At 50.6% G+C, this 17,626-nt stretch overlaps 4 protein-coding genes across 4 annotated transcripts; all 4 read left to right on the forward strand.

The window, feature by feature from the left end:
• Window positions 1-2,960: 2,960 nt before the first annotated feature.
• Window positions 2,961-8,567, forward strand: T069G_10522 (proteasome stabiliser domain-containing protein; the record flags this gene model as incomplete). The annotated part of the gene is made up of 5 exons (XM_056177732.1): window positions 2,961-3,128; window positions 3,188-3,234; window positions 3,299-4,160; window positions 4,257-4,709; window positions 4,761-8,567. The coding sequence occupies 5 exons, from the start codon at window positions 2,961-2,963 to the stop codon at window positions 8,565-8,567; spliced, it is 5,337 nt and encodes a 1,778-aa protein (XP_056024022.1).
• Window positions 8,568-9,183: 616 nt separating this feature from the next.
• On the forward strand, window positions 9,184-10,403 carry T069G_10523 (dienelactone hydrolase family domain-containing protein; the record flags this gene model as incomplete). Its single annotated transcript, XM_056177733.1, has 6 exons — window positions 9,184-9,247; window positions 9,343-9,385; window positions 9,450-9,490; window positions 9,565-9,716; window positions 9,785-9,910; window positions 9,978-10,403. 6 exons carry the CDS (start codon window positions 9,184-9,186, stop codon window positions 10,401-10,403), a joined length of 852 nt encoding a protein of 283 aa, XP_056024023.1.
• Window positions 10,404-11,589: 1,186 nt separating this feature from the next.
• Window positions 11,590-13,227, forward strand: T069G_10524 (thioredoxin-like domain-containing protein; the record flags this gene model as incomplete). Its single annotated transcript, XM_056177734.1, has 2 exons — window positions 11,590-12,127; window positions 12,200-13,227. The coding sequence occupies 2 exons, from the start codon at window positions 11,590-11,592 to the stop codon at window positions 13,225-13,227; spliced, it is 1,566 nt and encodes a 521-aa protein (XP_056024024.1).
• A 1,287-nt stretch (window positions 13,228-14,514) lies between these two features.
• T069G_10525 (protein kinase domain-containing protein) lies at window positions 14,515-16,985 on the forward strand (the record flags this gene model as incomplete). The annotated part of the gene is made up of 5 exons (XM_056177735.1): window positions 14,515-14,596; window positions 14,662-14,692; window positions 14,780-15,096; window positions 15,166-16,040; window positions 16,128-16,985. 5 exons carry the CDS (start codon window positions 14,515-14,517, stop codon window positions 16,983-16,985), a joined length of 2,163 nt encoding a protein of 720 aa, XP_056024025.1.
• Between the last annotated feature and the right edge of the window lie 641 nt (window positions 16,986-17,626).

A 17,626-nucleotide genomic window follows, 5' to 3' on the forward strand; every position in this document is an offset into this window, starting at 1 on the left:
ATGCCTGGTCACATCTCCCACGCATGCCAGACGCGCACAGAGAAAGGTTGATGTGGCTCTTAGAATTGGCCCTGGCAAAAGCTGCTGCGTCCCGGGCCAATCCTGGTTAATGCGCCGGCCATGGCATTGTCGTTTGCGCTGAGACTGCCGTCGCAATTCGCGACAAATGCGATCACCAGGTGTCTTAAAACTTACATGCACACGGGAGCATCTGTCCTATCAGCAACGCCCCTGCATGATTACGTGCCTTGAAAAGCTGACAAGGGAGAGTGCATGCAGAAAGCTACAAAGGAAGCAGTACAGGTACTCATCGCTCTGTCAGGGTATTGCTGATTGCACCTCTGACAAGCCAAAGCTCCTACATCTCCTTGATTCACAACGAAGCCTTCCAGGCAAAAGCTCTCAAAGGTCTGTCCAAAGAGGCCCGTCCTGCCATGTGGTATTCAGCCTGTGCATCCCGCCTATGGATGGATCTTGTTTCTGACCCGTCACGATCGTACAGGGCACCACTTCTACCCCTCCTCACCCCCGGCTTCTCAGCACGCCAAAGAGACCACCCCCTCCCTTGTCCGCCTACCTCGAACCGCAGGGCTTTGGTGGACTTTGGTTGGGGAGCGGCATCGACGAGTGGCGCTCCTGCACAACACCCTCTGCCCAAGGCCCCCCAATGGGGGACGTTTCCAGGTATCTGGATGGCCGCTGGTGGGTTAACCTTGTGAGAAGAGGTGTTGGGCTGGTGCGTGTTCGACATGGGAGCTCGTCGTCTCCTGCAGCAGTTTGGAGTATGATTGCAGAGTGCTACCTCGTAAAGGCCAGGTTTATCCCTCCACGAGGGCACAGCTTCAGCCAGTCAGCTTCAACAATTCGCCAAAGGTTCAAGCGCTTCCCCTCCCATCGCCAGGGCGAGTTAGATCGTTCTAACGCCGTCTCTATGACAAGCATAACCAAGGACGAGCAGGTTGCAAAGCTCTGCATCAGGTATCTCACTGTACTTCCCAAGTGATGCAAGCAGTGGTAGAAGAAGAAGAAGAAAAACAAAGAAGAGCTCGTTGCATACCTGTACGATTACAGTACGGCCCGCGACACCTAGGCCGAGCATTGTCAGCGGATTAGCAGCGGTTTTGCAGCTTTGTTCCTTCGTCGCATGGATCTTCCACCACAACCCCTGCCGTCCCTTCTCACCCATATCCAGCTGAAAGGTCACCCCCCTCGCCTTGAGCGGCCTGGCAATGCATCTTGTCAGCTCTGGATGTTATTTAAAGTCACCGCTCTTCTTGCTTGTCGCCGCCCTTTGACGGGCAACAACACGGGTCGTTCGACCATTAGCTGGCCTCTGAGCTTCCCCGACATGCAGAGAAAATGATGGACAGAACACAAGGCAGCCACCATCTCGCATCATCCCTAGACGGCATGGTGGTAAATGCAGCTTTTTTTCAATCAGAATGGTGAGGCGTGTCTCTATACACTGCGGGGCTTCATGACCTAATGAATGTTAGTTTGGCAAAAGCTTTTCATACACCACCGCATCGTGAACTCGGCCACCGTGGGTCGTTTGGGATAGACCAATGTTCATTGGGCCATCACTTGCGTAACTGGCGACCATCGTGGGTCTCGGCATCCAATGACCACCAAATCCTGCCCTACGCACGCAAGTTTTTCATCAGCTTACCTGACCGGCCCATGCACAATGCATATGATAGAGTCTACTGCAATGCTTGCTATTTGACGGCGAAGGAAGTTTATGCTTGGTTCGTATAAGCTCGACTCTAGAGTGCGAAGATGGTAGACTACTTCCAATCACAAAGGTAGGGAAAAAATTCGCCTCCAGAAGTTGACACGGTCGGCCGTCGAGACGCCGCCGCACTAAACCGCCGCGCTTCTTTGCCATCGCTTTTAGCCCCCCGATTGTTCCGCTGTTATGTCGGAACCGGGGCTCTCAGGTTGATGGCCGACATAGGCCGCCGAATCGGAGTTTGAAGACTCGGGTTTCCCTATTGGTGATTTATGCTTTGAGGGTTTTATCACATTGTACATTTGAGAAATATGCCACCGTAACCCGGAAGAAGGGTCTGTCATATCTTTCTGAGAAGAAGAAGAGAATAGTATCCTCGTTTTCAATAGTACTTTGTAGAAATACTGGTCTATCGATCTCTTGCTTACTCACAATCTGGTCATTGAATCATTGTGTATCATTGTCACATCCTGGTCAGCAGCATAGGACATACTCCTGAGAGAACAAAGTGGGATTAAGTCAGCAACTAAGTGAATTGGAACTGATTGATACACAAGACAGCATACATTCAGCCATAATCCTATTCTTTTTATATCAAAAGCATGCCAATCGTGCTCTTCAAAGCAGTAGTGCCTAGGTCTGGTGGCCTTTATGTCGGTGCTACTCCGCACGCCACTAAGTTGACAGGATTGGCTCGGGAGATCGGGCAGATCTAATAGCAACCCTGGATGGCTGTGGCTTGTGTCAGCGCATCCAACAGCGTGCTCGACGACGATAACTACAGTTTGCATGCCATAGTATCGATATTTCTCTAGATATCAGCGGTAGAAAATCATTACAGCACAACATATTCGCCTCTTATATCCAGGAGCTCGATAGGAAGCTTGTCTTAATCTCACGTGGCCATTCACAGAGCGCATGATTGCTTAGTCATTGTTTACTATGGGCATTACGCCAGTGTGCTGGCCTAAAGTGATGATGCACTGATGGAAGCCTCAAGCTTCGACCCAAGCAAAACTTCCCTCGCCATCTCTGCACATTTCATCCACAACCTTTCTCTTACCATCACACAACATTCCACACACATCCTGCATCACCAAAACTTTGTTTACTATCATCCTGAGTTGTGATAGTGTCCCTACTCCTCTCCCTCTATTGTTGGGCACCGGTATTCCCCTGCACCAGCCGCTGGTCCGGCCCAGCATCACCCCTCCAGATATCTTCAGCCATGACAACCGTGACTCCAGAGCAGCGAGAGCTGCAGCTAGTAGAAAGCGTCGAATTCAGAATTCTCACCGTTGCCAATGATGAGGCTAAGCTCACCGACCTCCTGGGACGCTATTTAGCCCCCATCATTCTCAAGGCACAGAGCCCCAACGCTGCCGTCAGAAACAAGGTAAAGACTTCTACCCACCTATCTTCCACTCGAGATTTCCATTTGTTAACGCTTCTCAGGTCATCACACTATTGAGTCGGCTGAGAACATTCATCCAGCCTCCAAGGTACCATCATGCTTCCCTATCTTTGTGCATAGCAAGTAGAGATCAAATTACTAATTCTGGACAGTGTCATCCTACCTGTCAAGGCACTGCTTGAACAGTACAAATCAACAGACAGTGCCATCATCAAGCAGCTGGATTTGCCACTCATTCAGCACAGCCTTGGTCGTCTTGATGAAGACGATAGACGGGACTTGATTCCCATCGCACTGAAAGGTTGCTCCAAGGATGAAGGCCAACCAAGAGCTGCCAGCTTTTTCAACATCATTCTTCAACTCCTGATTGATGTCCGCATTCCGTCACGCGGAAGCAAAGAAGACGAGACCCTTCGAGCTTCTATTGGTTTAGAGGATCCTGCTGATGCAAAATATCTCGCCAAGATGCTCTCTCTTTTTCTACGCCTACGGCCCTCAACCCCCAGCCGGACGGTGGCTGAATCAAACCCAACCTTCTCTGAAGATGAAAGCAAGATCTTCTCTGTGGAAGGTCCTGGAACTGATAAGATCTTCCAGAACATCTCACAGGTAAAGGCCAAGGCTGTTTCATTCTTAGCCAGTGCTGCCTTTACCGATGAGGAAAAGTTCCTACCTGCATTATACGCCTCCTCAACCCCCGACACCAGAGTAGCATCTATGGCAGAGGAAATTATCAAACGAACATCAGTCTCCCTAGAACAGGAAGACTTAGTAAAGAAGCTGTTTGAGGCCCACTCTCGGCTTCCTGCTGCCTATCGCACGCGGATTCTTAATCTGCTTGCCAAATCCACTATTGCATCAACAATGTCACAGAGCATTATGAACGTGGTGAATCTTGACTTCTTGCCAAGTTTCACCCAAGATTCTTCGACAGATGCGCTTAAACCATCAAGTACGCTAGAGAAGACAAAGCTACACAAGGCTCTTTTCCAGTTTCTATCTTGGGTTGCTCAAGTTGGCCCAACAAATAAAGACTTCTCGATTGGACCGAATCTTATTAAGAGCATGCAAAGCTACATCGAGTCCCAAGGATGGCCTGTTCCTGTGCAGCAAATAACGCACGATGAAGTCCAGCTTCGCTCGAGAGGTTACGAAACTATTGGCATGCTTGCGCGGTCAGCCGATATGCCTTTCAAAGAGCGGATTGCTCTGGCTGCTTGGCTCTTCCAAGCCTTGTCAGAAGACCCAACAAATGAGGCCGTAGTCAACATTGACGGAGCGCTTTCAAGTCTTACAGCAAATGTCCCTGAACATATTGCTGACGAAGATCTCGAATTGAGGAATATGCTCCTCAAATATATGTCTCTCTCTGAAAAGGCACCTGCTGTACGAAGCACTCGACATGCAGTTGTCAAATGGGCCAATGAATGCCTATCATTCACAAACATTGATGCACGATGGATCAATTTTATGGCTGTCGCTGGTCGCCATCAGGAGAGGAGTGATGTGATTGAGCAAGGGCAAAAAGGTCTGGATCCATGGACCTACGCCGCTCATAGAGAGGTAGCTCCTGTCATGCCTGACTGGCGACTGATGGTTTTCAAATACTTCAAGACTGCCCCCGATCTTGCACCTCCTGCCGACTATGAGCCTGGCCCTGGAGTAACAGCGCTGCCTAATGACAGTATCTATGACAATTTCAGAGGGTCCAACATTAATGCTTTTGCTCTGATCATTCAGTATTGCAAGCATATGATATTTCTCGCGGCACTGCCCGAGTTCGAGGTGCAGCCCGACTGGATGCAGACGCTTAACGCACAAATAAAGACCAACATCAAAACTAGGGAGAAGATTCAAGAATACTTGCGATACATCGACCCTTCGTATCTCAGCATCTACCTCAATGCATGTCTTGTTGGCGCTTTTCTCGAGGATGCTCCCATCACGGAAGAGTGTCTTCGCTGCTTTGTCGACATCGCCTCTCTTTCTCCCAGAGTGATTGTCGGAGATTTCACCAAACACAGAGTTACCAATCTGCTTCCTCTTATCAAATCTAATAAGAGTGAGATACGGGACTTGAGCGCGAGAGCCCTGGGTATCTTGGCGGCCCATCCAACAATGGATGTTGATGACGTTCAAAACTGGGGTATGACTCTCAATGCTTTGTTTGAGAAAGCCACGACGGCAGTTGGCCCAGATCTCAATGCTGCCGAAGGAGCCCTCGCCGCCTATGGACATCTTTGCTCTCGATCTGTCTTATACAACCACGCATCTGTGGCTGAGTGGAAATATCCGCTTCAAATTCTCGTCGAGGAGAATGTTGCAGGATCTCTATTTGATGCAGCCGTCGAAGCTTTTACCCATCTTTGGCTGGCAAAACTTGCCATCCCTCCAAAAGACGGAGCCACTTCTCTTGACAAGATCATCAAAAGGCTGTCCAAGAAGGCCAAAAAGGGAAATGAGAAGGCGATTATTGGTCTTGGGATGCTGGCTGCCAGTATACCAGACGCTGAACTTCCAGAATCACCTGCTTCGTGGTCAGAAGGCCCAGTTGGTGCCATCTTGACGGAGCTGTTTGCTCTTCATGAAACCAAGCGAGTGGAGGTTCATTTCACCGTCGGTGAGGCCATAACCATTGCAACTGCTCGCTGGGATTCGGACTATGTGAAACTCATGGTGGATGTCGAATATCGAACCCGCGACTTCCAAAACAAATGCCGGGAATCGCTGCTTACAAGCATTCTGGACAAACTCTTCGAGGACTGCAAAGCAACCAAACCATCTCTTCTGAAGGCTTCCGGTATTTGGCTTTTCTGTATCTTGCAGTACTGTTCAGACCTCCATGAAGTAAACTCTCGCCTCCGACAAGCACAGGCCGCATTTATGCGCCTTCTGCCTTCAAGGGATGAATTAGTTCAAGAGACTGCTTCCCGTGGCCTTAGTTTGGTCCATGAACGCGGAGATGAACAGCTCAGAGCAGCTCTGGTGAAAGATCTTGTAGCTGCATTTACAGGATCGGCGCAACTCAAGGTGGATGGAGATACCGAGTTGTTTGAACCTGGAGCATTGCCGACCGGCGAGGGTAGCTCGATTTCTTCGTACAAGGACATTGTCAGCCTCGCAAACGAAGTTGGTGACCAGGGGCTTGTCTACAAGTTCATGGCTCTAGCAGCCAATGCAACTGAATGGTCCACTAGATCAGCCTTTGGGCGCTTTGGTCTCACTAACATCCTCTCAGATGCTGAAGTCGACCCTAAGATATATCCAAAGCTCTACCGATATCGATTTGATCCGAATACCAATGTCCAACGATCCATGAGCGAGATCTGGAAAGCCTTGGTGAAAGATCCAAAGGCTGTGATGGACGTTCACTTTGACGCCATCATGGAGGAGCTGCTGAAGAGCATACTCGGCCGAGAATGGAGAATGAGAGAGGCCAGCTGCGCAGCCATTTCCGAGCTATTAACCGGCGTTCCGTTCGAACGGTATGAGAAATTCTACAGCGATATCTGGGCAAAGGCAGTCAAGGTCTTTGACGATGTGAAGGGAAGTGTCCGAGAGGCAGCTTTCAGGCTCTGCAGAAGCCTATCCAATACTCTCGCCAGACAGCTCGAAGAGGGAACTCACGAAGCATCAGCCAATGCTATGATGCAAAAAGCATTGCCCTTCTTGTTGTCGGACAAGGCCGCGGAGAGCTCAGTTCAAGAGGTGCAAGTCTTTGCCATCATCACCCTCATCAAGATTGCGCGACACGGTGGTAAACATCTGAAGCCATTTATCCCAGAGGTGATCCCGAAGCTTCTCGGACTTCTTAGCACGATCGAGCCTGACCGCATCAACTACTACTATCAGCAGGTTGGGGAGGATAGCCGCGAGAAGATTGATAAGATACGATCACAAATGGTTAACCAATCCCCCATCTCTGAAGCTATTGACAACATCCTGCGGTTCGTTGACGAAGACGTGATGGTTGAGTTGGCCCCGCGCCTTGAGGCAACTATCAAAACTGCGATTGGAATGCCAACCAAGATTGGCTGCAGCAGGGTCCTTACGACCCTCTTTACTCGTCACACTAATGAGATCAAGTCTGTTTCTACTCAATTTTTGGAACTACTTGGCAAGCAGGTTCTGGACAAGAACGATGAAGTTAGCCAAGCTTATGCTCGCGCGTCTGCATACATCATGAGAGTCGTCTCCGACAGCGCTAAGCAACGGTTTTCGGAGCGCATGCTAAATCTTTACTTGCAATCAGAAGATGAGGTCCGTCGCCAGAAGGTTTCAGACGTCATCGTTTCTCTCGCAAAGATATCTCCCGATCACTTCACCACCCAGGAGACAATCCTGTTGCCATTTGCTTATCTTGGGTCTCATGATGTTGACGACTACACCAGCAAAGTATTCCGAGAGGTGTGGGATCAACATTCTGGCAGCAGTCGAACTGTCGTTCGCTATGTACCAGAGATTGTCAGCCTGATTGAGCGTTGTTTGGCTACCACCCAATGGGCGCTTCGACACACCGGTGCTTTCACAGTTGCTGCTATGGTCACAGATGTAGCCAGCGCGAGCGATACCACGGGTGCAATTTCTGAAGCCAACTTGAAAGCCATATGGCCCGTCTTTGAAAAGGCTCTCGCTCTCAAGACTTTCCCCGGCAAGGAGAAGCTGCTAGAAGCATTCCCTGACTTTATCGAGAAGGGCCAATCTCTGTGGAGATACAATGCTGATATTGCAGCCCTGATGAAGAAGATTGTTCTCCGCGAAGCAAAGCGAAACAATGATGACTACCGTGTTCATGCTTTCCGCTGCCTGTGGAGATTTGCCAAAGCAGTAGACAGTGTTGACCTTTTGCAAGATATCGTGGACATTGTGTCTCCCCACTTGGAGGATCTCAAGGATGACAACAAGATGGATGTGGACTCTCAGGAAGAAACTGTGATTAAGACTGCAAAGAATGGACTCGAGGCTGTGGCACGCGGATACAGTCGCTTGTCGGATAGGCGGGCATATGCCGTTGCCAGCCAAGTCATCAAGGCCCTTGAGCCTTTCCTCTCGAGCCCCAAATTCAATGCGATCAAGCGAGAGGTTTGGTACGAATCTGTCATCGATCTCATGAAAGATCTTGCGGCATCCGAGCCCCCCGCAGACTCGACATCACTGGATAAGGACGGTGTGTTGCAGGGATATCTCGGCAGCCTCGATGTCGACAAGGCTGAAGTTGGGGTTGAGTCTCAGAGACTGAAGAGAGTTGAGGCAGTTTCCGCAACTCTCAAAGCCTACACCAGTGGCGTCTTTGGGAAGTCGAGTGTACAAATGGACGAATTCGAGGCTGCTGTGATGAAAGCCAAGGAGGAAGAACGTGTTCCGGAAGTACAGAGGGGTTGGCAGAGAGTGCTGTCGGAATTACAGGAGGCGCGTGGTTGAGATATCGGATGTCATGTATAAACAGTGAATTTGCTTCTATCTAGCTAAAATGTTGCTGCGAGATGATAGTTTTGGTCGTCCTCATGATTTACTGAGGCTTATAGGTAGATGGTACCTGATATGGCAGACGGCCACTCGATGAATGAATCATATTCATAACTTCCATTGACTCTAGTGATACAAATGGTGTAGCTAGTCTCTTCTTTACTACTAAATCGAGTGGTGGTAGTTCGATATGGGCGGTTTCCACGTATTACGACTGAAAGTGACTTACCTGCTTATTAGTTTGTAGCCTTGCTTCATCTCGGCAACGTGCCCTCTACAATTCTAAACGTTGCTGAAGAAATAAATCGAATTACCTGCGTCAGCAGTGACACGAACAAAGTATTACAAAGAATCATAGAGAGGTTATCTGCAGCGATGCGGGGATTTGGGTACAGGACTTGAGGACCTCAGGTACAGCTCCGAGAGCTACAAAGCTACAGCACTTTAGCCCCACCAAACCAACCGCGGGGTTGTTTCTGACTTGAGCTCATCAAATATCGAAGGGCAGGCGGATAGACGTCCAAACTTAATTCAAATCTCACAACGACCCTCACAAACAGTTGCCGGCAAAATGTTGATCAAAGAGAGCTACGCGGATGTGCAGACCAAGGTGGACGGAAAGGAGACGACAATGCGTGCGTATCTCCCTGTATCTGTACCTACATAATAGTTGGGCGAGCTGTCAATAATTGTGAGCACTGCGAGTTAACACAACACGGCGCATGTACAGGCATCTTCCTCTTCCACCCTACCATTCCACAGTATCCCGACGCGTAAGTCGAAGATTCCATTGCTTGTCCAATCAGGGGAACGTTCACTGAATAATACCTTATGCAGGCGATTCCCGGGGGTTGCCGTCTTCTCGGAGATCTACCAAGGTAGCTGCCACACCTATACCCCAGCCCAACCTCATCATGGTTGATTTGACTGTTCGCTGTTGACACGCCAAAAGTGACGGGCCCGGTTGCCCGGTTCGCACGACAGATTGCCGGCCAAGGATACATTGTGGCTGCCCCTTCGTCCTACCATGACTTCACCGGCCCAGAGCCCTTGGCCTATGACGTTGAAGGAACTGATAAGGGCAATGCCTGGAAAATCGAAAAGGTATTGAAATGATACGTTGCGCTGCTTCTTAGCATCAAGACAGTAAATATGCTGATATAGACTGTTAGACGCTGGCATCTTACGACGAAGATTCGTACAAGACGGTTGACTACCTGCTGAGCTTGCCTACATGTACCGGAAGGATTGGGACAACCGGAATGTGCCTAGGAGGCCACTTGGCACTTCGGGCTGCGGTAAGAAAAGGAATTCTAGATTCTCATACATCAGAACATGGAGTTGACAAATCTCCGTTTCATCTAGCTTGATCCTCGAGTGAGCGCCTCAGTCAACTACTTCGCAACCGACGTCCACAGCCGCACCCTCGGCCCCTACTCAGCAGCCAACACCTCCGAGGATGCACCACCAAACAGCGACCACACGCTGGACAGGCTGAGCGAGGTTAAGGGCGAAGTTGCCATGATCTTTGGCATCAAGGATACTCATGTTCCGGATGAAGGTCGGGACTTGATTCGCAAGAAGCTCCGGAATGCTGGTGTTGTGTTTAGCTTTTACGAGTTTGCGTGGGCTCAGCACGCTTTTATTCGGGATGAACTTAGTAAGGGGCGGTATGATCCGGCTATTACGAAGATTTGTTTTGAGGTGTTGTTGGAGTTGTTTGGGAGGGCGCTGAAGACGGATTTGGGGGTGAAGGATGGTCGTCCGGAGGAGGTGGAGCACGTCTGTTGAACGGTATAGCATGTATAGGCTATCGAGTCAAGTCTTTCATGGTTGAAGAGTAGAGCCGTAGTCTAGTCTTCCTATGATCGAAGCATGGAGGCATAGTCTCCTACCCACCTCTCGGCCATAATACAAAGCGTACTCAGTTACTACTTTAGAGATTCTGAAAAGTCAAGTATATCATCTACATACTAAATTCGTCACATCAGAGCCTGTGACTCAAAGCTACCAGCTTCGATCACAACGGGCCAGGGTTTTATATAGCGGTACAGATATTCTGGGTTTCATAGTAGTGCAGTGAGATTTCGTTTTGGAGTTGGTGAAAGTTGCCAACGACAAAGACTTGCTACACTTTACCGATTCCCAGCCAATCCCTTACGCGTTGATAGTCTACTCATCGCATCAAAAATTGTGTATTTATTTAACGTGATATATCATATCACAAGAGCAATGATGCATCTCTTAAAAGAATGGAAAAGGCAAAAGCCCAATGTTGCCTATTCAGCTGCAGGGTAAGTCACCCGCACCGATTAGCATCTGACGCCTGCGGACGGCGCTAGGAATGATCCGGCTGATGGATTGATTGTTCCGGTGATTGGGTACAAAGCTCTCGCCTGTTCAGGTACCCGCCCGCAAGAGATGCCGCAGGAAGTACCTGCGCGGTCGATGGCGGGGTGGTGCTCCAACTGTTCAATGTTGCGTCATGCCCGCGGTGCCTGTGGCGTTCAGTAACAGTAACCGACTTTAGGTGCTGAAACTACTTTATCAGTGGGTGGTGATGTGCTGAACTTGAACCTCTCCATACACGCAAACTCTACACTATCCATCCGCATCCTCACCTCAGCATTTTAGAGTCCCATACCTCTCTTGTCTCTTCCAGCCCTCGATATCTCTTATCGGTTCCTCTGCCGGCTGCACTTCGAGTCCGACGGCAGCTTCACATCAAGTCTGATTCAGCCAGGCGGCCAGTGTGGGGCACCATCTACTAAGTCGAATCTGACCGGCATTTCTTGCAGCTTCTCAGATCCCGTTGAAGTGTGACCCAATCACCGCCAGTCAAGCGTCTCTTCACGAGCACGACCCGACAAGATACACCGAGAGATCTGCTTAAAGAGGACAGCAGACGCAACATCCCACCACCAGCTGCCTCTGCAGCCAACGAACCACCAAACAACCGGGGGGGCTTTGATCAGCCATGGACGAGAGCATTCACCACTTCGTTAGCATCACCGGGGCAAACCTCGATGTGGCTCGGGGCTTCCTGGAGATAACAGGCGGCGACTACCAGCGTGCCATCGAGCTGTACTTTGAGAGTCCAGATCTCGTTGGAGCCGGTGTGTCCCATGGCACCCCTCCGACCGCCTCAACATCTCGCCCTGCCCCTGCGTCCAGGAGAGCCAATATCGGCAGAGAAGACGCCAGCGGGGTGATTCACATTAGCGATGACGACGACAACGACTACGACGATATGGACGCCGACGATTTTGACGATCACGACGACGATGAGCGAGCTGCTGTTGCGCAAGCTGCTGCGCTGGCTCAAGAGGAGGAAGATGCTGCTATGGCTAAGCGTCTACAAGCAGAAATGTACCAGGAAACGGGAAATGCTGGTGGTGATGTTAGGGCACCTATTGCTAGGACAACAGAAACACTTGTTGCACCGGATTCCACCTGGTCGGAAGAAGAAAGCTCAGCTATTCTTGAGCAACTTCGGAGGAGACGCCAGATGCCTCGTAAGTCCACCTAGAAGCAAAAGAGAGACAAGGAAAATAAGAAATAGACTAACCACCTTGTGATAGCCCCAGGTAGAGGTCCCTTTGGTCATCGGATATGGGGTGATGACGGGGCCCGGCCTGAGCCCGCGTCTGGAAACGGCGCACCATCCGCTCACGCTAGACGCCTAGAGGACCTATTCCGACCGCCCTACGAGCTGATGTATCGCATATCATGGGATGAGGCTCGCACATTGGGTAAAGAAGATAAGAAGTGGATCATGGTCAACCTGCAAGACATGAGCGACTTCAATTGCCAAATGCTTAATCGAGACATCTGGAAGGATCGAGCTGTTCAGGACTTGGTGAAGGAGAACTTCATCTTCATGCAGCTGGATAAAGATTACCCCGACGCGGAGGAATACATCACATTCTATTTCCCCAATCAGGGACACGAAAATCCAGACAACTACCCCCATGTGTCCATTGTCGACCCTCGGACGGGTGAACAGGTCAAGGTCTGGAGCGGGAAGCCATTCCCCAGCGCTGTTGAGTTCCACGCCGAAGTGGCCGAGTTTTTGGACAGATACAGTCTCGCCGCAAACAGCAAGAATCCCGTCGCTAGAACGGCGGCCCGGAAGCCCCAGGTCATTGATGTGGACCGCATGACAGAAGAGGAGATGCTGGAGATGGCTCTGAAAAATAGCCTGGCGGGGGCTGAGGCCAGTGGCTCGGGCTCGGGATCAACACCGAGCGTCCATGATCCCGATGCGCTGACCAAGGAGCCTCAGCAATCAGGCGATCAGGAAGCACAGAGTCCGTTTGACCAGATCTCAAGCACAAACCCCCATACCGAGCCCGCCAACAATCCTGCCACGACAACGCGTATCCAGTTTCGACACCCAGACGGACGTGTCATTCGACGGTTCAACCTACAGGATGATGTTCGTACGATGTATGAATGGCTCAAAGCGGAGCCTTTGGAGGGCAAGGCAGATGTCAAGTTTGAGTTGAAGAGAATGCCCCAAGGCCAAGATTTGATCGAGCTTCTCGATTCCACCATTGAAGAGGCCGGCTTGAAGCAAGGAACAGTGATGATAGAATTCGTTACGGACGAGTAATGACACTGGGGCAGACTCTTTTCCTTTTTTTCACATTGCATGACGAATGACATACGTGATGCCGGAGCGCGACGTGTCTCTTGATCAACGCCTGTTGGGCGTAGCCAGGATGGCAATGAGGACATCTGCTTGATATAGACAACATGGGATATTAATACCCATTATGGGCGAACCGGTCTTATGACGATTGGCTTTGGTTTATTTGCTGCTGCTATACGGGAGGAGACCACTGTTTACAGCGGGTGAGGTACTTGTGTGCTACGAAGCGGCTATGGCGGATTTAGTTGCAGGGACTGGGCATGTATGTGCTTTGCCCCTCTCAAGGCCTCCTCGTTTCATTGTTTTCTTCTTCTTTTTCTTAAAGTCTAGGTAGTTTTCCTTTTATCCCTTGGAGGCGCCCATCGGCGTCGTACTTTTGCTAGTAAGGGCAGGTAGACAATGCAAGTGCTTTGACACGACATCAGTGAGCTTTCTTGGACGGCCCGTGGTTGGCCCAGTATCCATCCCTTTGACTACCATCGTGACGCTGTAGAACCACCACGGCTGTATTGAGTTTGTTAGTGCCCAGCCGTGTCTGTGATGGGTGTTGCCCCGCAGAACCCCTCGAAACAACGGCGTTGGTGGGAAGATAAACAATAGGCGGCTGGCTAGTGGATTTGTTTTGGCGATGACGATCTCTTGTTTGGGGCAAAATTACATGTAGCTTTTTAAGATGAGTTTCGAGTATGATTACTCTCTTGCATGGAGCTACCTGGTATTTATGATAGTAGTCGATCGATATATGCACAAGCGCAGTCGAGCCGCCAATGTGACGTCGTCGGCCGTTAATTTGATTTGTTGCTCCCTGTTGGCTAATCAGATTGTCAGATGCCTCTCCTTGCTCGTGTTGCCGGTGCGACGGGATCCGGGCAAAATCAATACTAAACAGTTTACAGGCACCGCAGCGGCCCATAGTGGGGTTCACCGCCCGCCACAGCAGGTCGATGCACCAATCCCAGGGACTGCCGCTCATCACATTCAACCACCCGTGGATTTGATTCATGTTAGCACATGCCTTTTGATCATTCACCATCGCCATTGTCATTGTTCCGAGCAGGCGAGTCTGTCTTGGGTTTGTGATTTTTTTCATAGCGACGAGCATCAGCATTTGCCGCGAGTAGAGTGCATGGCTTTATGAACTGCGACGAGAGCTGGCCCCGGACGAGCGCATAGCATACGAATACAGCACAGCATCTCGCATTCCCGCTTCTTGGTCACGGCTGCAAAGGGAGGCATCGGAGCAGCGCCATGGCGGAACCGCATCGGTATGCGGAAGAGGCCAACGAGGCCCTGGATCCGGAGCTTCTGTACACAAAGGAATACTGCATTGGTCAGTCTGCTGGTTTTGGGGAGATGGTGTCTTGGCGATGGTCCCTAACGCTGTGGTGCTCGCAGGCGGTGGTAGCTTTGGCAAGGTGTTCAAGGGGTATGTCATGACCTGTGCGGGTGCCTCCAGAAATGTTATTTTCTGACTGGGGTTTGCTGACTTTTGGCTTTTCTGTTATCCCGCTAGGGTCGATAAACGAAGCGGTCGCTCTGTCGCCATCAAGATCATCGACGTTGAAAATGCCGAAGACGAGGTTGAAGACATCATCCAGGAAATCGCCATCCTGTCCGAGTTGCAGTCTCCATACGTGACAAAGTACTACGGATCCTATGCAAAGGGCGCCGAGCTATGGATTGTCATGGAGTTTTGCGCGGGCGGGAGCTGTGCCGACCTTATGAAGCCGGGTATCATGGGCGAGGACTACATTGCAATCATCATAAGGGAGTTGCTGATGGGTCTGGACTATCTCCACACGGACAAGAAATTGCATCGGGATATTAAAGGTGAGGGCTCGAGCTCTTCTTCTAGACGAGCTGTCGCGGGTCAATCGGTTTGCTGATGCCATAGGATAGCGGCCAATGTACTTTTGGGGGCCAACGGCCAGGTTAAACTGGCCGATTTTGGCGTGTCGGGTCAGCTTTCGGCCACCATGACGAAGAAGAACACGTTTGTCGGGACTCCGTTTTGGATGGCACCAGAGGTCATTAAACAATCTGGATATGATCACAAGGCTGATATTTGGTCACTCGGTATCACGGCTCTCGAACTTGCGAACGGCGAGCCTCCTTACGCGGATATTCACCCCATGAAGGTCCTCTTTCTCATCCCGAAAAACCCCCCTCCGAGGCTGGAAGGAAACTTTACAAAAGCATTCAAGGATTTTGTCGAACTGTGTCTGCAGCGAGACCCCAAGGAACGGCCGACGGCCAGGGACCTTTTGCGGCATCCATTTATCCGAAAGGCAAAGAAGACTACATATCTTACTGAGCTGATAGAGCGACATTCCAGGTGGGCGGCGACACACAAGACGGACGAGGAAGAGCCATGGGATGCCCACGAGAGTGCGCCACCGGAGAGAACGCGAGTCAACGAAGACATGTGGGATTTTGGCACCGTCCGCCTTGTCAATGACCGTACCGGCATCGTCAGCCGGGCGCCAATGCTCAACCCGCTCGGTGCAAGTGCTACTAACACGAGAGCCACGCGGAACTCTGCCGATTACGGTGAAAGACGGCGCGAGCCATCCAGCCCGACAAAAATGAGGGAGATGGCCCTTCAACCAAGCGATACGCTCAAGGCAAAGGATCCGGCTAGTGCGGGAGCATCACGGCAATCGAGCCCGCAGCGGAAATATACACCCACTCAACACGCTCCCACTCAACACACTCCCACTCAACAGCAGCGTGGCTTTGTATCCAAAGCGGCTCCTCCGCCTCCTAGTCCTGTGGTAATTAAGACTACAAGTTGGGAGGTTCAAGAGACCACCCCGAGATCTTCAAAGATTATCACAGTACCGGCCATCTCTCACCCGGAGCCACCATCGCCTGACTACGACCGGGAGCTTCAGGAACACTTGCAGCGCGACATGGGGATACTAAACCTAAATATAGATCTACCTGATCCCGTGCCTACACCCTCACCTCCTCCTCCCCCGGCGCCTGCGCATAAGAAGATTTCCATACCCCCTGGGTTTGAAAAGTTCGAGAAGCCGGTGCCGCCTGCTCATGGAGTTTCGCCACGATCAACGAGCGGTAAGATTGCACCGAGATGGGACGTGGCAGAAATCCCACCGTTCAGAAACCCTTCGCCAAAACCGCAGCCTCAACCGCAGTCTACCGTGCAGCGAACGGTAGCTCCAGTTGTGCCGCTGTCCCCAGTAGCTCGATTACCGGCTCCATCTGCACCAGCACCAGCACCCGCCCCTGCTCCGGTTCTTGCTCCTGCTCCTGCACCGGTTCCTGCTCCTAGTCCTGCAAAAGTGTCTACTCCATCAGCGTCGGTATCCTCGTTGCGGTCACAAGGCCATTCCCCAAGACTGTTGGAAACATTTCCTTCGCCTCCGGCTCCGAACCCCAACGGGGAGCTGGATGCTCTCAACGACGTCATCTTTCCTGCGCTTGAAGAGGCTCTGAAGCGACGGCAGATTCGGCTCCAGCATATGTACAAGCCTGTGCCCAGCGGTTCAACCGTGTCGTCGAAGCAGCAGCGAGCCGAGGCTGCTCATGAAAAAGTTCGCAAACTGGTCTATAAGCTAGCACATGTTTGCAAGGAGATTGACTACTATGATAAAGCAGAACCCGTAGGTATGGGGAGGGACGTTGGGAACTTTTTGGAGGGGCTGCTTGAGGAGATTTTGGTTCGAGTTGAACCACTGGACGAGGACGAGGCGTAAACTACACAAAACAGTACTCATGATGACGAGGAGCTAACGGCCGACACTTGTTTTTGTTTTTGGGAAACGGGAATCAAGGTAAGTATGCTACAACAAAGGGAAAAAAAGAAAGACAATGAGGGAAGAGGCATGTCTAAGAGGCCAATCTCAGGATGGTAAGATGTTGGATATGAGAGGATGGGATGCGATTGTAAGAGTGATGGAAACTGGAATGAATGAATTTGGGTAAAGCAGGCGTGGTAAAGGGCTGGAATATCTTGTTAGAGGGGAGTCAGTCTGCTATTTTACTTTGTTGTATACCGCGGAGGAGTAGCAATAGAAATTTCCGATAGCTTTTATTTTTTGTGAATGAATGAATTGATGATAATTATTATATAATGAGGATGATTGACTCTGATGTCATGGTCTGTACTGTGTCAAGTCTGTATAAGAATCGTTATTACTCGTGTATGATGAGGTTGTCTTTCTTTGCTGCTGTTATATCCTCACCATTTATTAGCGATAAGAAACTACTGTTGGCGATAACTACCCTCGACTAGTCCCAATCAGGTCAAGCACCACAGCCCGGAGCTGCGCTCGGAAAGACGTCGCATTCCGCTGTTTGAGCCGAACTTTCCAGCTAAAAATCGGGGCAAAGGAAC

Source organism: Trichoderma breve, assembly GCF_028502605.1.
Source record: "Trichoderma breve strain T069 chromosome 7 map unlocalized scaffold00007, whole genome shotgun sequence".
In the NCBI taxonomy this organism is placed as follows: Eukaryota; Fungi; Ascomycota; class Sordariomycetes; order Hypocreales; family Hypocreaceae; genus Trichoderma; species Trichoderma breve.